This window comes from Chenopodium quinoa, unplaced genomic scaffold (assembly GCF_001683475.1).
Source record: "Chenopodium quinoa cultivar QQ74 unplaced genomic scaffold, ASM168347v1, whole genome shotgun sequence".
NCBI classification, from domain to species: domain Eukaryota; kingdom Viridiplantae; phylum Streptophyta; class Magnoliopsida; order Caryophyllales; family Amaranthaceae; genus Chenopodium; species Chenopodium quinoa.
This window is the reverse complement of record NW_018744092.1, coordinates 1,437,074-1,457,933: the sequence shown is the minus strand read 5'-3', so window position 1 is coordinate 1,457,933 and position 20,860 is coordinate 1,437,074. Positions and strand designations below refer to the sequence as shown.

The window sequence follows — 20,860 nt, the reverse complement described above, 5'->3', positions numbered from 1 at the left end:
CTGGTAAGGTCTCACCTCTTTATGCTTTGATGGGTATCGTGGATGAATTTAAACTGTTTCTACTAATAATTCTATACAATATCCAGCTTTGTTCTAACAAATTTAAAAAGCATTTCAGGCTATCCAAATGCTCAATTTATACTAACAGAATATTAGACTATCATAGATGTTGGCCGAGTCATAGTTGAATGATGCACGCTTAACCCCCTTCTCATCCTTTTTGGCCATAACACTTGCTTATTATATATTCGTATATGACATGTAATTTGTAGCGAATATGAAGTTGAGTCCAAACCTTGTGCAAGTGTGAATGTCTAATATTTGCCCCAAAATTGCATCGTCCACCAAGTAGGGGATGCTTAACACTGGACAAAAGTTCAAGCTATTCAACTCCAAGCTTAGCTACTCAGCCGTGGATATATTGAGTATCATAAACACGAATGCATGACAAAGATGATGTTAATGCAGGATTAATCAAACTATTACAGCAAAATTGTCAACCAAGAGTAACTGCCAAAATACAAAAATGTTCTGTGAAAAAAAAAGTACTTATTCATACAAATCTTTGCAACTTGGGCCTTTTTCTAACTATATCCAGCACCTTAAAATTCTTGTATTCACCAAGATATTAATTGGCTCCCGGTGATTTATAAATTCCTTTTCCACAGATCTGATGTTGTACCAGCTATTACTCAGAATTGGAACAAAATGAAAAACACTTCAAGTTATTTGAAATTATCAAAATTTTGAACATAATGATACAATACAGTCTGACATTCTAACTAGCCTGAAGCTGCTCCTCAATTAGAACTACGAACCTGAAGAATGCATGTATATGTGTATGATGCCACGTTTATCATTAAATATCTGTACCTTTCACAGCAATGCACTCACATATAAGTGGGGAAAAAATGAGTAGCTCGACATAAATTAGGTCACACTGCTGCTATTTTTTTGGTCATTCAAATCCTGGAAGAAGGTCTTTGCGGCTTCATATGTAGACCAACAAATCGCTGCAGCAGGAGCATGGAACATCATTCTAGGAGACCATCCCCTCATGAGCCCCCTGTATCCATCCTTTTTAACTATGGTTTTAATAACATCCCTTATTGAACCACTAGTGAATCTATCACATCCACAAACGCCCTGCAACAAGAGTCAACACTTGCAGTGTTAGGAAGGCATAAGAGGTATTGGTAAAATATACTCCATAGATGACAAATAAATGATACTCCCTCACAAATTACTATCAATACTTAACTTTTCATATGATTAATTAGTACATATATTACATCTAATTTCAATGAAATAAAACCTCACTATCTCCTCACATCTACATTATCAAAAAAATAATAAATGATAATTAAACAGGATATCACCTAAAGCTATGTGTCATTATAAGTGTCAAAACTAAACTGAAACAAAGGGAGTACAGTGCAACAAACAATCACAAGAAATTTCAGAGGATGATAATTGACAATAACATGGATATACTTTATACTTGCAGGTGACAAGGCTTAGACTATCACTATTAGCATCCCTTGTAAAATCTAAAGATTCGCTCATCCACATTTCAAAGAGATTCATTAATGGTAAATGAGAACTGAAGCATCTTAATGGAAACATTGCACAACATTATTAAAGCAAACAAAAATATAAAATATATTTGATGTTTAGAGTTGTTAGGGATAGAGTGGTCATACTCACACCCTAGGAGCTAGGGAGGTGTGGCTTGCTCTATTGTTTTTGTCAATTTTTAAGGATGCCCTGTTTTAAAAACACATGGTTGGATACTTAATCTTTAAGTTGAAAAGTTTTGTTTAAGCTGTAAGTAAATCTGATATTTCAATCTAACTTCAGAAGAAAGGTTGTGTGAAGTGCTTCATGTCATTTTACACAATCAAGAAAAATGAGCACCATTAAAGCATATCAGCAATGATGATTCAAATAAAATAATGATGTATACAACCCTTAAGGAGTTAAGGCTGTTGCATATAAGAAACAAAAGGAAGAAATTTTGAGCTAAATCAAATACTAATAGCGTGTCATGCATTCCTAAATTACTATCAATTTAAGAGTTATTAAATGCTTATTTGCAATCCTAAACACCGCATATATCATTAGCCAATGATGAGTAATATATATAACTTTCCAAGAAAAATGAAACTAAGTCTCTGCGATAGGAAAACATCCTAAAAAGAAAATCTTTAGACGATTCAATAATTCACTCTACCATAAAAACAAAAAAAAAACAAAAAAATAAAATAAAATAAAGGGTCCGTTTCTTTAGCTTTAAATACATCAGACCTACATAAACTCGAAGCATAAAATTACATTTGCATTGGTTTAAAAATAGGAACCAGAGCAACGGATAGTTGGATAAATTTGGCAAGTGGTATTACAATTACATTGGGCCTATTTAATACGGAAGAGAATGAACACGAATTTGGCCAGGTTGGCCAAAGAAATTTCACCAAAGTGGTACTTAAAATGACATAACGCAGCATGGGGAAGCTGTAAGCACTTTAGCATATATTCCTCCGTGTTTATTTTTTTTAATTGCACCATTTGGTATGGGCACCGGATTTGAGAACAAGTATAAAAGATGGAACATGTCAAAAGTGCCCGTGTGATAAAAACAAATGTGAGAGAAAAAAGGTGGGGGTAATGAGGCCATAAGGGTAGTTAGCACATGTGAACAGGGGGTAAATATGGCATTCTGCGTGTGATCACAACAAAAAAAAAAAAAAATAATGCAATTAATATGCAATTTCCCAAAAAGGAAAATGGTGCAATTAGGTTAAGAACATTGGCCGTTCAATTCGAAGTTTTCTGAGGAAGTATAAGATTATGCTGATTCTTTGCAAATAAAATAGCTAGCTCTGCTTCTCATTTTTCCTGAGTCAGCATGCAACTTTTAGGCCTGTCCCGTCAGTCTAAGCTATGTACCTGGCAAGATTGAATATAGAATTGTGCTGATGGTGATAAAGATTTAGTTTAACAGCAGAATTTTTGCTCTTGAACATGGAGATTCTGATGAAGAAAGGTCTTACTAAAGTGTTTTGCATCAGTAGTTTTGTTTTTTCTAGAACAAGATCTCACTCTTGATCTCAGATTTGTCTAATAAAATACAAACCTGCAATCAGAATGCTAATTTAGATCAGGAAAACCATGTTGTGTTGTTGTGCTATAGCTATTAATTATTGAGCTTCAAAATGAACTTCAACTTTAAATTTTCTAATATGACTCACATATGCCTATCACTAATGTAGTTTGGCTAAAAAAAAACACTGAATTTGGATCTGAATATAGCTGGACTCAACCCTTTTAAATCAAGATCCAATCAAATTGTACAAGGAGAAAGGTAGCTTCTGGTTATTTCAACATTGATACATGCTTACCTCCTCTCTACCTCTCATATCTACTTGGCTATTATTTCTTAATATATTTTTTTTATTTGTGAGATACATGTTATAAGTGAAACAACAGCTATATCTTGACATTTAAGCCATCTTATATCAGTACAATCAATCAATCAAAGCCTTAATCCCATAAGTGGGGTTGGCTACAACAGCTGCATCATTTTATAACACAAACATCTTAATATGTTAAGTGTTGGGAGTGTTGATAGAGAAGTTTAATGCATAAATTTTTGGAAAGGTAATTCAAAAGTAGTAATAATGTAATATTGAAGAGTTTAATAAGTAGTTGAAAACTGAAGGCAAAAGAAAATTCAATATTTCAATCTAAGAAAGGGGGTTCTTTCAAAGTAGAAAATGAGAGGCTTATATAATGTTGGAGAAGAAGGCAATGTATATACAGACTTGAAAAATAGCTTAATTTCAAAAGGTGCAATGCGCACCAATACACAAGCCCTTAGAGCCTAAGCGCAAGGCGAAAAGCATGTGCCTTTTGTAAGTGAGGCATACAAGAATTCTGAAAAAAGATAAAGGGTTTATGTAACCAATAGCCAAGGTTTTTCAAATGAAATTTGGGGAGATGCGACATATATCTCCTCTAATGATAAAAATGGTTTTCTTATAAAAAAAATTAAATTATGATGTCTTACACCATAAGGCGCAAAGATCTCAACATACGATCGGTGCGCACCTTTTGTAGGTCTTTACGTCTACAAAAGCTAAGGCACAACCCAAGCACGCGTGCTTTTGATTTTAAACTAAAATAAAGCGTATGCAATATTGTACTTGGGGTGCTTTAGCTTTTAGACACTTAAATTCTAAACTAGGATAAATTGAACACCAAAGAGACATATTAGGGAGAATGAAACACTAGTTAAAACACATTTTGGATGTCAAATAATAACAAAAAAATAAATGAATAAATAAAAATAAAAATAAAAAAATTAATATTTAAAAATTAACATAGTATAAAAATTGTGGGATGTATAAAAAAAAAAGTATTGTATCGCCCTTTATATATCTAATTTATAATATGTCATGTACTAATTTAAAAATCAAATCTTTTTTATTAATAAATTCTCTCTATCTCTTCTATCACATCTTTCAAACAAATATTTAAGAAACCGTATTTTTTTGTAAATGATGCAAAAACAAATAAGTATATTTTTCCAAAATAATTATCCATAAATAAAAAAAAAATATCGAATTTTTTCAGTTATAAATTAAAAGATAAATGAAAATATTTTATCGGTTTAAGTTTCAACCAAAACATCTCACTAATACTCAGGTTTCTCACATAAAAAATAAAGAACTTGCATTACGATAAATAGGGCCATCATCACTTGGTCTCTTTACTTCTTCTTCCATTATTGTTTTGTATATTCCAAATACTTTATTTTCCGACTACTTTATTTTTTTCTTTAATTTGTTACAAACTACTTTATTTTCTTCATTAATTTGTTACATTTTAGGGTTTATAAAATTAAAAAATTTAGGGGAAGATTAAAGGATTGAATAAGGGTAAAGAGGCATCAAATCGAAGGTAGAGAACATAACAAACCAATGGTAACGTAAGATTTAAAGTTGTAATTTTTTCAAATCAATGACATATTATTAGGTTTAATAATGCAACAATTCATGAGTATATCGTTTTGCATGTACAAGATTTTTTTTTATCAATTATTTTATATCTTTTAAGAAAAATTAATTTTAATAATCCCACCTTTGGCAGATTCGCTGTTAATAATCCCACCTTTAGATTATTATTTAATAATCCCACCTTTATAAGGCATCTTCTTTTATTGGTCTCTTATGACCGGTAACCTGTATATTAGGTAAACTTTTCTTTTTTTTAAATTTGAGTGACACGTGTCACTAGATAATTGGTCAAAAAGAAAAACCTTAAAAAAAAAAAAAAAATTTGTTAAAAAAAATATTTTAAAAAAAAAACCAGCCAACCCCAACGACCACCCCGACCTCCGCCAACCCCTCCTCCCCATCCCCACCGCCGGAACCCCATCCCCACCGCCGAAATGTCGGAACCCCTATTCCCACCCTCACGCAGCAAAAACCGGCCCTTAATTTCAATGAATTAAGGAAAAAAAAAGAAAAAAAAAAAGAAAAACCTTCAAGAGCAGAAGGGATGGCTTGAGCTTGAATTTGGGTAGGAGTTTCGGAGGTTTCCGGCGGTTAGAGGGGCTTTTCGGCGGTTTTTGGCGATGAGAGGAGGTTTTCGGCGTTTTTCAAGGTGGTGGTTATGGTGGTTTCGGGGTTTGGACTTGGGTTAAGGGTGATTTCGGGGGTGGCTTTTGGTCGGCGGGGTGGTTTTTGGTATTGGGGGGGTTCCGACGGGCCGTTTTCGGGGGTTTAGGGTGGCGGCCGGCCGGTTTTGGTGGGGCTAGGATGAGGGTTAGGGTTTCACGATGGGTAGGGGTGGCTGGTGGGTTTTTTTCTTTCTTTTTTTAGTTTTTAATTTTTTAATTATTCAACCAATTACAAAATGACACGTGACATATTAACTTATCAAAACTGGTTACCAACACGTTGGGGACCAATAGAAGAACATCCCCTATAAAGATGGGATTATTAAATAATAATCTAAAGGTGGGATTATTGACAGCGAACCGGCTAAAGGTGGGATTATTAGAATCAATTTTTCCTATCTTTTATTACACTAAACTATAACAAGTAACATATGTCAATTTAACATTAATATATCATTTACATTATTTTATGACATTCAAATTTACGTTAAATTTGAAGATGTGAAAGTGAGTTAAAAGCTTTAACTAATGACAAGAAGAGAACAAGTGATTTATTTGAGTGGTCATATTCCGTGAATTGGGTGATCATTATAACGATCAAGGGTATTATGAGTTTATGGTTTGAGTTTTTTTTTATGGTGGTAGTGACTAGTGAGACAACATCTACAATTCACAACAACGAAATTATTCTAAAAATTAAGACAATTGATAAAATAAAATTTTGACTATCCTTAGAAATTATCTTGAATCTAATAAAACTACCATAAAACTATTCTACAAGCCTCGAGTCAAGCTTTCTAACACTTGATCTTGTGTCAACAAAAATGCTCTTATACAAAAACCTTTAAGTGTTAAGCAATGCCCCTAAAGTGAATGCAGCATATCCCTATGTAGAAATGAGCCAAATAGCCTATATAGGCCTCTCAAGTCCCTAGCCTAGGATCTTCCATTATCTCCTTACTAGGAGATTTATACACAACTCCCTAGACCACTCAACATACATTTCTTTAGTATATACTATATACAACTATACAAGTATATTCTGGTATATTCCTATCTAATATATTCTAAAAGCTCCTTGTGGTACTAACATACCTATTAATATGGAAGATTGTACCCCTAATTTAGCCCCGAATTCTTTGCCTATCACTTGCATGGTCTGGAACGTGCCAAGGAGCAGGAAGTCGTGCCTTTGTTAGCACTCTGAAAGAAGTAGTTCATACTCACCAACCTAATGTTATAGCTCTTGTTGAGACTCACATGGGTGGTCACCAGGCAGAAAATATAGCGCAAATCCTTGGCTATGCAGGTCATACAAGAGTTGATGTGCAACGTTTTAGCGGTGGAATATGGATTTATTGGAAACCCAAGTTAGTTATAATTGATCCAATAATTAAGCATGGGTAACATGTAACCATGGAAATCAAACGTGTAGGAAGTGAGCCATGGTACTTTTCAGCAATCTACGCTAGCCCGGATCCCGTTAAACGGGCTGATTTATGGAAAGAATTACAGGACTTTGCTGCTAGTCACAATAAGCCATGGATGCTGGCGGGTGACTTTAATGATACTCGTTTCAATCATGAACGAAGCACTAGTTGTGCTGAAACCTCTCGTAGATCTGCCCGTATCAATGAATGGGTAGAGGACATGGGCCTCTTGGAGGTTGAATTTAGTGGCCCAAGCCACACTTGGGCTCGAGGCAACTCAGTCAGTACAAGAACTAGCGCCAGACTTGATAGGGCCCTATGTAATGGAGATTGGAGCCTTAGATTCGCTAATGCAAGCTCAAAGAATTTACCAGCGGTTCAATCGGACCATTGCCCTGTTCTAGTTTCTCCCAATGGTTTCGCTCCCCTGTCCTCAATCAACAAGCCTTTTAAATTCCAGGCAGCTTGGCTTACACGCGAAAATTTTCGTGAGTTTATCGAAAGCAAATGGGACAAGCAAGCGCCCTTAATCCCCCTCTTGAATAATTTATCTACTGATCTCCAAGATTGAAATAAAAATATTTTTCACAATATTTTTAAGAAGAAAAGAGTCCTTATGGTGCGTATAGCTAGAGTGCAAAAGCATCTCGCACTTCAAAAATCTCGTGATCTGATTAAACTTGAAGCGAAATTGAGGCATGAATTGGATGAAGTTCTCGAGCAAGAGGAGATTTTATGGTATCAAAAATCACGGGTTGAATGGATTCGAGATGGAGATCGTAATACCTCATTTTTTCACTTGAGTACGATTGCTCGTAGATGGCGCAACAAGATTGCAGCAACCAAAGAAAGCAGTGAGGGTGACTGGATTCATGGATTCATGACACGGATGCAGTGAAGGATCATATTGTGAATTACTTCAAGACCCTGTTCTCGAACAATACTAAAGGTAATCTTTCCAGCTTGCCGTTTGGGATTTTTCCATAATTATCAAATAGAGACTGGACTTATTTATCTCGACCTTTTGCTTGTTGCGAAATTGAGAAAGTTGTTCAAGAAATGGGCTCTCTTAAAGCCCCTAGTCCCCACAGATATCAAGCCCTCTTCTACCAGAAACATTGGGATTTGGTGGCAGAGAATGTCTATAAAGTAGCCCTTAATGTGCTTTCTTGCAAGTCTTAATGACACATTTATAGTGCTCATACCCAAGGTTGATTGTCCGGAATTAGCCTCGCACTTCAAGCCCATAAGTCTTTGTAATGTGGCTTATAAAATAATTACAAAGACAATTGTTAACAGGATTAAACCCATGATACCCCATTTGACAACTTTGATCCTAAAAGACAGATTACAGACAACATAGTCATAGTTCACGAAGTTATCCATACAATGAGACAAAAAAAGGGGGGTAAAGGTATGATGGCCATTAAAATTGATTTTGAGAAGGCGTATCATCAGTTGAGGTGGGATTTTATCCGAGACACACTTCAAGAAATTGGCTTTCATGTTCTTCTCATAGAGGTTATTATGGAGTGTGTCACTTCCTCTTTTATGCGTGTGTTGTGGAATGGTGAGCCGACGCAAGTTTTTAGCCCCGGGAGAGGGGTAAGACAAGGTGACCCACTTTCTCCCTATATTTTTGTCTTGTGTATGGAAAGACTCAACCATATAATTGAAGAGTCCATCATTAACAATCAATGGAAACCGAATTATGCAAGTCGAAACGGACCTAAGCTCTCAAACTTAGCTTTCGCTGATGATGTAATACTTTTTGTTGATGCTAGCATTGAGCAAGCTAATGATATGCAGCAAGAGGCATCGGGACAAAAAATAATTCTTGCTAAGTCCTGGGTATATTTCTCACAAAACATGGGGCTTGAGGAGATTCATAGTATTAGTCAGATGGATCGTCGTTTGACTGGCTAGAAATCAAAGCATCTATCTTTAGCTGAGCTGGACGTATCACCTTAGCAAAGTCCACGCTTTCCACTATGAGTTCCTACGCTACGCAAACAGCAAAACTCCCTAAACTATTTGTGATGAGCTTGACAAACGTACTAGAAGATTTATTTAGGGTGGAAATGAGGAGAAAAGAAGGATCCACCTTCTTTCGTGGGAATTATTACAGCTACTAAGAGATCAAGGGGGATTAAGCTTACGCTCTTCAAGACAATCAAACGCAGCATTCTTGACGAAGCTTGGATGGCGTGTCTTGGCTAAACCAAACGCTCTATGGTCTAGAGTCCTTCGTGCCAAATACTACAAGGGTAGATGCGATGTTGATATGTTCGTACCAAAAACTAACATGTCCAATGTATGGAGAGGAATTTCTAAAATGCGCAAATCATCTCGAAAGGTGCGAGCGTGGCTGTCAATAATGGTGCTTCAACCTTATTCTGGGATCATAATTGGGCCACCCTAACCCCCCTTCGTGAGGCTGCTACAGGTCCAATTCCAGAGGAGTTGAATGGTGCTAAGGTTGAGGAGTTATGGGCCGGAAGTGGGATCTTTTTGCGGACATATTGCCTGCAAATATTTTCCAAATCATTGATGCTCATATCTTAAGGAAAGATCCTACCAAAGGTGACCTTGTGTACTGGGGAGGAGCCTCGTCAGGGAAGTTCTCCATCAAGTCAGCAATGACAATCATCAAGGGTGATCAACCAAGCTTAAACGATGGAAGTTGGGATCTTATCCGGAAGTTGCGTGTTCAGCAAAGAGTTAAGGTTTTCCTCTGGCTTGTTATGCATGATCGTATAATGACAAATGCGAATAGGGTCAAGAGGAGTCTCACACATGATCCTTGGTGCAAAAATTGTGAAGAACATGAAGAAACTTCTCTCCATGTTCTTAGAGATTACAAGGCTGCTAGAGAAGTATGGAAACAAGTGGGAGGACCGGCTGCAAATCCCAACTTTAGACAAGGAAGCTTACAACAATGGATTGTTCGTAATATAAAGGTACAACATAGAAATGAACTCTCACCAGAAATTTGGCCTACCTACTTTGCTATTGTTGTTTGGTGGTTGTGGAGATGGAGGAATAATGTTGTGTTTAATAGCACTCACCAAATTCCTATAGATGTCAAGACGTTCTAATTAGCCAGATTTAAGGAAGTTTGGCGTGTGTTAGGCAAGGACGTTTTGGAGACAAACAAACCTGCTGGGCAGAGGAAGGAAGCTTATATTAGGTGGCTAGCACCACCTTATGGATGGCTGGCATTGAACACAGATGGTGCGGTGAAGGGTGCACCTGGTCCAGCTGGAAGGGGACGTTTAATTTGAGACTATTCTGGCAAAATGATCTCTGGTTTCTCACTTAAACTTGGAGCCTGCAATGCCTTCATAGCTGAGTTGCGTGCAATTGAGTATGGGTTGGAGCTTGCTGGGAGAATGGATGCTGCTTTATTGCAAGTTCAAGTTTGACAACCACACAGTGGTGAGGGCTCTTAATAGTGAGGCAGACACTCATGTTGGAGAAGGGACTCACATTATTTCAAGATGCAAGCGCATGCTAGAGGATACCAAGTGGAAAGTGGAGGTTCCCCATATTTACCGAGAGGCAAATCGAGCTGCGAATTGGCTAGCCAATCAAGGTGTTAATCAGAACAACAAATCCGAGTTGATTCAATTCCCTCCTTTATCTTTAGGACGTATTTTGTATGATGATGTTGTAGGGGTGGCCTTGCCACGTTTGATTCCGCCTTAGTTCTTTTTGTTGTTTTTTCTCGGGGCCTTGCCCCTCGTTTGCACCAAAAAAAAAAAAATATATATATATATATATATATATATATATATATATATATTCTCTAAAAGCTTACATAATATGTACATGAGTATACCAAAGGATTTCTAGAACCTCCTTTATACTTCCATCAAGAGTCTTCTAGAAAACATGTGAGAAGTTTACTATATAAACTATATACCACCCCATTTGGACTCTATTAAAGGCCTTCATGCTTCTCAAGTTAGGCCAATGTAGCCCCTAGGCTCGCATACTTGCAACATCTATCATTAAAATAATTATTATCATCATCAAACTTATCGATCATACCAATGCTCCCTACACCCAAACCCTAATATGATAGCATTCATAAAAATTAAACCTAATAGTGATAATGAAGTCTTCCCAAATTATTATCTTTGTTTTTCACTATGATAAGTTGTCTATGTTTATTTAACTATGTCCACTATCACAGCAAACATTCATACTCTAACCTTAGTTTTAAAGGGCGCAAGGCGCACCAAGGCACAAACGTAGTCCTTGGAGCCTAGGTGCAAGGCAAAGGCGCGCGCCTTTTGTAGGTGAGGCGCACTTTATTCATATAGAAAAGAAATAATAATTTCCATTAAATAAGTGTTACATTAGAATTATGTGAAAAGGTGAAAGGGCCATGTGATCAATAGCTAGGGTTCTTCAAATCGAATTGGGGGATATGGGATTTCTCTCTCCTCTAGAAATGAATTAACATGCACGTCACAAAGTGCAATAGTGTTTTATAAAAAAGAATAACTTACACAATAGCTATTAATGCCTTACAACATAAGGCGCAAAGGCGTAAGAAGCAGCCTAGAAAAAAGTGCAAAGGGGTGCACTTTTTATAGGTCTTTGCTCCCAAAGCTAAGGTGCCAACTCTTGCGCCTCACTATGCCTTGCGCCTAGACGCGCCTTAGGCGCGCTTTTTAAAACTAAGATTCTAACACATTCGATTGGACAGATTTTACACTAATTACACAAGAAAGCAAAGTAACTTAGGTAAAGTTAAGATTAGGGTAAAGCTAGGGAATCAGGTTAAGACTAACAACATTTCTCTCATTGCCTAACAAAGATCAAGCACAAATCAAATGTCTAAGTATGTGTCCTAACAATCTATAGGACTAATCCCAAAGTAACTGGACCAAAAACCGATACACAAAGGGAGTGATTTAGCAAAATAGCAAGAATTAATTAACCCAATCTGAACCTGAACCGCACACTCAATTTGATAGCTCTAACCTATCTATTTTCCTCTAACAAAAGATACTTGGCATCAAACTTTGACAAACAAGATATCGCAGACTTGGTCATTTGCAATGGCAAAATAAAATTCAAAATTAAAATTAATTATCCAAACAATCTATTGTTCGTCCTAACCATCAATCATTCGCTCCGTTGACAAATATATAACTGTAACTATAATTAAAACATTGATTAGTGATGTCATAGCCGTACAATTTTCATCTTCTTGAGCAATTTTTCCCAGCAGATTCTTTTTCTTTTATTTTAAAAGTTCTAATCCCATTTACTATACACAAAACCTAAAGACTTATGATGGCTTTGTTCTAATAGGTAAACAATAATCATCATGGCTGTCTCATTTGAAGATTCATACAAAAAACTACTTTATAATTAGCTGCTTCCACAGCCACTTCATCTACTTCAATGGCCTTTGATCTATATATCCGACAGTAATTACATTTTTTCGCAGCATTTGGTTCTCTCAGGGAAGTTGATACAATTTTTTAAAAGACCCTTTGTAATCATAACTTCATCAAGTTCAGTTATAATTCCCTATTGTTTGAAAAATATTTCAAAGATCCAAAAAAAAGCCCACACATAATCTAAGCAAAAACCCGCCCTAGCTACACCTTAGCCTAGTCTAAGCAATGATTGGAGGGTTTATGGTTGCACTTGAAGTAATATGAATCATTGTCCCTCTCATCCACAACCTCTAGAGCAGGGATAACCATGATAATCCTCTTTCTTCCTCAAAAGACTCCTCTAAAAAGATTTCCCTTTTCCTTCCACTCTTGTTAGGGAGAGGAGGAGGAAGAAGAGTCAAACAAGGTATTGGATGCTATCTTCTAGAATAGGGCCCTCTCCAATTCACACTCTTGGGCAAAGAAAGTGGGAAGTTCCTCCTAAGGTAGTTGATATAGGGCAATCGCATACTTCTTTGGTGCTTAAAAAGTGGAGATGATGCAATTGATGATTTATTTGTTACTCTCCCTATCTTCATATCATTTAAATTAAAAAATAACTAAAACACTAGACTAAACACTTAAATTCCCCTCTCCATCTCCCCCTTGATTTTTCTAGATGAGGGACTGCATAACCTAACGAAATTCTAGGATTGATAAAGTCGCAGATTTAACATATAGGAATTTAACTTGCCAAATCAGATAAGAATATCCCACAAACTTCAGTTGATAAACATTTGGATTATTTGGTAAATTTTGACTTTCTGATGGATTTCCGTAAAATGGTAAAAGCAAGCTTAGATGTTCTACCTGCATGTATATACTAGGATTGCTTCATGCACTGTATGGAAATAGCAATAGAAATCAAAATACTATAATTTTATGGTAAATTGGTAATGTCAAGCCCATTAGTCAAATCATATTGTTCAGGATTGTTTTATGTGCACTAGCTGTAACATCCTGGGAGATAGATCACTATCAAAAATAGTGTTGGTGTTCAGATTAGCTGTATATTACGAGTAAAGGAAAGTTGATAAATCTTTAGTGTATCTTGTATTTGTTCTTGATTATAGTAGCTATAGAGTAAAGTTTTCGAAATTATGAGACTAATGCTAATCTGGCATTTTCATGCCTATAGCCTTCTATCCCAGCCTTGCTCATTTGTTGAATCGCTGATTTATGTTTTATATTGTCCCCAATTCTTCATCTCAAGTTTGACGCAATTTTAGCCCCATCTTCAGCCTATTTTTCCCTTATAGAAAACTTAAAAATTAAAACATTTACTGGGTATAATTTTTACATTTGTAACTATGTCAATAAATAAACATAAACCTTCCACTAAGAATGAAAAAAAAATATGCAATGTATAAATCATGCTTATAAAGAAAATTGCAAGCTTGGGGTAAAAATACTACTCAGATGATAATGTGATTGGTTTAATGAACACGGTGTATTAAAAAGTTGTCTGCTATTAAATCTTTGAAGTCTCAGGCAGACTGAGGAAAATATGAAATTATTCAACCATTTTCATCTGTTGAAATTTGGTTTAGTTCTTAATGGTTTACTTTTTCTGGAAACAAAAAAGATGAATTGGAGAAAAGTACACATAGTAAACAAAAACAGAGCAATGGTTGAAGTAAACAAGAACACACAGACATGGTTGAAGTTCAGAAAGAAGGAGAGCTGCTCAAATTGTCATTACTTACCTAATAGCTTATTAGTTATGATGATGTTGTTTTAGTGGAAGGAGCATATAACTTTATCAAATGAAGTAGAAGATATAACAGGAAAACTTTGGGATTCAAATTTCAAGTTTTCAACATATTTTTCATCAGCTTATGTTTCCCTTTTTTCTCATACTCAAACTTCATCCCTCCAAAGTAGCTAATATTTATCAGCATTTAAATAATAACATACAAGAATCTATGCTGAAAGGAAGAGGCTTTACAGCCATGCTATGAAGCTGTAAGCATTATGGGAGTATTTATGCACCCAAATGTAGGATGGAGACTTAGACTTAATTTGTGTATCGATGCTGAAAGGAAAAGGCTTTACAACCAGGTTATAACTTATAAGGAGCCAAAAGCAAATACATCGGTATCAGTCCACCCAATTGTAGGAGAGTAGGATGGAAGACGGACAGCATGTAGACTTAGACTTAATTTGTATATTGATCCTTCACTCTAAAAGAGTAAAATAGATATGTTTTATTAATGGAACTTTTCCTTTCTCATTTTAAAATAATGGTTTCGATTACTTTCTACCAAATCATCTGATTCAACATAGACTCAATAAACTTTTTTCTGAGGTCTGAAAAGGTTAATGTGTAACTATTTACCATTTATGTTTTGAATTAAAACACTTATACATATTCTTATTACAGGCATTTTATAGCATTATTAGCCCATTTTAAATTTCTTTAAAGCATTCCATAGCTATAAGTAACTCATCAGTTACTTTAACCACAAAGTTCAAACCAAGCATTCACCAACACTAACCAATTAAGTCCACAATAACATCGAACAAAAAATCAAACATTATAAATCAATCACCACCAAGAACAAATCAAAAACAGAATAAACACTCACCTGGCATTGCAACTGCGTCTTCACAACATCCAACGGCGTAGTAATCACAGCAGCAAGCGCCCCAGCAGCTGCCCCAGCCGTAGCATGAACAATCAACCCCTCATCATCATCATCCTCAGTATGATGAGGAGAAACCTCCTTCAAACCCTTCTTAGCAGCCTCATAAGTAGCGAAATGCACCGCAGTAAACGGTGCATTCATGATCACAGTAGTCCTATACGATGCGTAAAAAGCCCCAAACCCTTCCTTCTTAAAAACCAACTTAACACAATCCCAAACCCCTCTATAAGCCCCACCATTACCCCCACTAAGCTGCAACCTCTGCTTCACCATATCCATTGGAGTCAATACCGCATCACTCATCACCGTAGCACAAACCCCAGATGCAGCATGTGCTACATGATTATCAGGGTTTCCACCTGAAAATTTTTTCTTACAAAACTCATACATCGAAAAGTAAACGGCGTGAGCCGGGCCAGCACCCAGCCCCATTGCAGCAATACCCCGGTAAAGCCCGGCAGTCCCATCGGACTGTAGAATGGACCGAAGAGCGGTCCGAACACCAACAGTTTTAATTGGGCAAGAACCGAGAGCTTGCATTCGGGTTTTAATTGTGTCAACGGGGAACATAGCCATGTGTTCGGCGCACCCGGCGATTGAACCCGCCACCATGAATTGCCAAAAGAGAAGACCGTCGTGGTGCGTGTGCGACGGCGAAGGATCCATTGTTAACTGCTGTTTCTGCGGCGACGGCGGCGGAGGGTGGTCAGGGAGTGGGCGGAGCTCGTGGTTGTGGAATTTAGGGCTGACGTCAGTTGTAGCCATGGATTTTGAAGAGAGAAAGTGGAAATCTACAAATCTGGGTAGATTAATTTGGGTTTCTACAAAATTGGAGGAATTTCAACCTACTACAACTCTGCAAAAATTATAAAATTTACATTATGAAAATGCAAAAAAGAAAAGGAAATTAATAAGTTGAATTTGAAAGGAAAAGAGACAAACTTTAAGTAATTAATTAACAAATTGAGTTACCTAAGAGCGAAAAAACTGGAAATTGAAAAAAATTTCCAGAAAAGTTGGAAGAGTCGTAGAGCAGAAATCTTTTGTTGGTGTTAAAATTGCGGGAGAAAGGAGAAAGACGACCTTTTTAGGGGTTTTACGACGAATAAAACCCCTAAATTTGGCGAAGAGTTGTCCAATTTCTGAATATTAAATGCTTATTGTGGAGAATCTATCCATTGGTAGTGCGACAGTGCCATCAGAAATTTAGAACTTGATACCAAAACCTTTTTTTTTTTTCTCATGTCTTTTGTGGTAATTGCAAATTAAATAAATTTTGTAGATTTTTAGATAAAATAAATTAATGGTCAAATTTCTGCAATTGTGATGGTAAAAAAACAACGGAAATTTCACCATATACCACTGAGTTTAAGCTTAATTCACCGTATACCACCAAAAACTTTCTAATACACCATATAACCTTCAGTTTTATGGAAATGTCACAACATGCCATTAATGACTAACGGAGGTTAACACCGTTAGTCATTAAGGTTAATAATGCCACGTGGCAGCTTGTGATTTGTTCCCTTCTAAATAATTTAATTTTAAAATAATTATTAGATTAATTATTAAAAAAAATAAAAAAAATAAAAAGAAAAAAAATCAACCACCACCAACGTTCCCCCAGCCATCCACCACCAACGACACCCCCTGCCAGCCACCGCCAACGAACTCCCTCGCCGGTGCGGAATCCGACCAGGACCTCCGCCGGCGCTCCTCCCCTTCCCCTGAACTATCGTGCCTCCCTCGAAAACCCCATTGAATCACCTCAAAAACCCCCCTACCTCCCTCGAAAAACCATCCCCTAAACGTCGGCCGACGTCGAAACCCCCCTCCCTCGCGTCGGCAAACGAATTCGCCCTGTCCCGATGAAATCTCCACCCCATTGAACCACCACGTATGCCGAAACCCTAAAACCAAAATCTAGGGTTTCAATTTTGGTGTTTTGGGGTTTCGTGGTGGTTGTTTTCGGCAAGTTTCGTTGTGAAGGTTAGAGGGGTTAATCGGGGATGGGATGGAGGTTTTCGGCCTTTTTGCGAAGGTTAGAGGGGTTAATCGGGGCTTGGATGGAGGTTTTCGGTGATTTGCGAAGGTTAGAGGGGTTTTTCGAGGCTCGATGGTGTTTTAAGGGTGGTGGTTATGGTGGTTTCGGGGGTAAAATCACCCCTTGACCCAAATCCTACCCCCGGCTAGATTTAGGGAGGAGCGCCGGCGGAGGTCCTGGTCGGATTCCGCACCGGCGAGGGAGTTCGTTGGCGGTGGCTGGCAGGGGGTGTCGTTGGTGGTGGATGGCTAGGGGAACGTTGGTGGTGGTTGATTTTTTTTTCTTTTTTTTTTAATTTTTTCAATAATTAATCTAATAATTATTTTAAAATTAAATTATTTAGAAGGGAACAAATCACAAGCTGCCACGTGGCATTATTAACCTTAATGACTAACGGTGTTAACCTCCGTTAGTCATTAATGGCATGTTGTGACATTTCCATAAAACTGAAGGTTATATGGTGTATTAGAAAGTTTTTGGTGGTATACGGTGAATTAAGCTTAAACTCAGTGGTATATGGTGAAATTTTCGAAAAAACAATATAGTGTTGTTCTGAAATAATTAGGATGTTAGTTGAGCATGTCAGCATTATGTTAGTAGACACTTGTCTCGCATTTGTCTTGTATATTCATCATATGTAGTAAGACTAGTGTAGATTTTAAGGTATTCTTGCTCTACCATCATACACATTCACTTTTAATTCAATTGGTTAGTGTTTTTCTTGTGGACATATGCTTAACCAACGACGTTCCCTCTGTTTCTAAATAAATGACCCACATTGATTGACATATTTCCCAATGCAACTTTGACTAATAATATATTCAATTATGAATAAGTAAAAATTATAAAAAAATTGATATTCCAAAAGTATACATTGAGACGGTTATAACAAGTACCTACATAGGTATATTGTACAAATAATTATAAGCGGAAGTCAAAGTGATATATGTAAATAGTACCAAAAATGAGACATTTATTTTGAAATGAATTGGAGTATTACATATCAAGATTGAAGTTTGGTATACCATTAAATTGAGCTTCATTTTCTTTTACAAACAACATGAAAATTAAATAAAACTTAAAATCCTCATCTTCAAGAGGTTTTAGCTACGTGAACACTTCAACCTTTGACTGTACAGTACGAGAACATAAAAAATCTTTAATTCTAGTAAACAGTTTATTTACAAAAGTAGAGGTTAGGAGGATTTATCTATTACAATTGCTTCGTTGGCATATAAAAGGGAGGGTAACTTGTAAACTTTGGGATTGGTAACAAGAAGGAAGTTGTGGAATCAATGAATCGTCATGGTTAAAATGTGTAGGGTACCCTAAATTGATATTCTTTGTTTCTTCTCAAAGGAAGAAACTCTAGTTGGCGCGTTATGAACCTTTAACATTTTCATTTGGGGAGTCGTTTTTGAAATATCTAATAATGGTGGTTATGGAGTTGTTTCAACAAAGGTATAAGGGGAACAAACATATGGGGAGAAAAAAGTGAGCATAAGTACATTATTGATGTAAGATAGAGCATCAATGTAGCAAAAGAGATAAAGTAATTAAAATATCTACTTAATAGAGTTTGAGTTTGTTAACTTGAAGGGTAATGGTTGATCTTTGTTTAAAACTTAGTGAAATTTGGTGAAAGTTCAAAGTTATAGAGGTAAATTGTGAATTTTTTTCAAATCACAAAGATATCTCATGGAAAATCTTTGAATTGAAAAGTTCTCTATGTTTTAGAATATTAGCAACATGTTGACTTTCATACTATTAATTGATGTATAACTTTTAAAAAATAGTGTACATTTTTAATATTTATAGGTAAAAAATATATACCAAAGTTAGTTACAAATAGTGCCAAAGTCATTTATTGCGATCACTATGAAACAAAGAAGAGTATTAGATAATTGTTTGTCTGAGTCGACAAATAACATGTTAACTTTTATTGAATATAATAGAATTTTAATGAGATTTTTGTGCTTTGGTATATAATACTTCCTCCATTTTTTTATTGCACCATTATGAGTGATTTCACGCTTTCCAATGCATTAATTTGGCTATTAATATCTTTAATTATAGTTTTATAAAAAGGGATTTTCGAAATGGTACCACCAAACTTTTGGCTTTTATTTCCAAATGGTACCCTTATTTTTTTATTTTTTTTTCCAACTAATACCATTGAAGTATTAATCTAATAGCTAGAGTAAACTCACTGTTAATTAGACTTAAAGTTTAGTTAGTTCGTTAAATAGAAGAGTATGTTTAACTCTCCCACCCACCAACATAAAAGAATATAGTAAACTCACTACTATTAAAACAGAATAAGAAGTAAATAGAAAGTAAGCTCACTATTAATTGCACACTCCCTTATGGAGAAAATACAAGTTTCTCAACATGAGAAACTTGTATTTTCTCAAAAGGGTATGAGCGTCATTTTGTGTGGAAAATAATGGGGTGTTTTTGTCCATCAAGAATTCTGGATGGAAACGTTGAATTGCAATGTTTGATGGCGTTAACTCAATAGTATTAACTTTGTTGAAGTCTGAAGGCTGAAGCTACCCAAATCCCTCCAAGTTTGAGCTTCACCTAAATCCCTCTAGGGTCAAGCTCCGCCCAACTCCGCTTGCTACCACCCAGCTTCGCCTAGCTCCAGTTGCTACCACCCCTCAATCTCACTAATGGAACTTGAAGAATTCTGCAACAATGGAGTTCGAGAAATTCAATGGGGAAGGGAAGCTAACAAGCAAACGACAAAACACCTACCCTTTGGGGTTCACCATACCATTAATTTATATATTTTTCGTAGGGTTTTTTCGTTAAAATCGGCGGCTTAAATGGTGGTGTTGGGATTGGGGGTTTTGTTGTGGTGTTGGTATTGGTGAGGATGGTGCTTGTTGTGGTGTTTAGCGGAATCCACCATTGTTGTTTGTTGAGGAAGGAAGAAGAAGGAAGGGAGGAAGAAGATAACAAGCTCACGAAGTTAATTAACTGTGCATGAATTACATCTACTTTCTCACATACAGTCAGCAATGGGGTCCACTACAATGTCTAAATAATTGCAAAACTGCCATTTGAGAAACAACCAACGTTTCTCAATTAAGAAATTTAGTTGGGTTCCTTTGGATGTCATTAAGCATGTCTTTCTTGAGCTAGCTGAAGAACTTGAGTACTTCTCTTGCAAATATTCTTACTATACTTCTGCTTTCTCTTTATTTTTCATTTTTTTTTGGGTCAGAGTGAATCAATTAAGGTAATTGGTATAGAATTAGAAGAGAGAAGAGTGGGTTGAGGTTGGTTGGGGTTTACGGTGGTGGATAGGTGGGAGCTAGGTTGGGGAGATTGGAGGTTGGGTTTCATGGTGGTGGGAGGGCGGGAGCTGGATTGAGGAATCTCTTCATCTCTGCCAAAAGTTAAATGGTACTCTAATCTGAATGTAATTGCAAGCGTATCTATAGTTTCGCCATCTCCAAGTCCACCATATCGTGAGATCAAACATTGTCGTCCACCAGCTCGTGTTTTAGGAGCTTTAATTTGACACTGTAAATTAAATAATACTTTTAATGTAATGCCACAAATGTTGTTGGTTAAAAAAATTTGTG

The 20,860-nt window shown here is 36.4% G+C and overlaps 1 protein-coding gene across 1 annotated transcript; it reads right to left on the bottom strand.

Annotated features, from left to right (window-relative positions):
• Positions 1 to 454: 454 nt before the first annotated feature.
• Positions 455 to 16,730, bottom strand: LOC110691779 (mitoferrin-like). Its single transcript, XM_021868727.1, has 3 exons — positions 16,193 to 16,730; positions 15,161 to 16,076; positions 455 to 1,146 (listed from the first exon to the last, which is right to left on the bottom strand). Exons 2-3 carry the CDS (start codon positions 15,983 to 15,985, stop codon positions 931 to 933), a joined length of 1,041 nt encoding a protein of 346 aa, XP_021724419.1. The 5' UTR covers positions 15,986 to 16,076; positions 16,193 to 16,730; the 3' UTR covers positions 455 to 930.
• Between the last annotated feature and the right edge of the window lie 4,130 nt (positions 16,731 to 20,860).

Bases quoted from the DNA above. Each gene is read 5' to 3' on its own strand.
- LOC110691779 (XM_021868727.1), bottom strand. From the start codon at position 15,985: ATGGCTACAACTGACGTCAGCCCTAAATTCCACAACCACGAGCTCCGC. The intron at 1,147-15,160 runs GTGAGTGTTTAT...CTCTTGTTGCAG, and splicing joins AGACGCAGTTGCAATGCCAG to GGCGTTTGTGGATGTGATAG.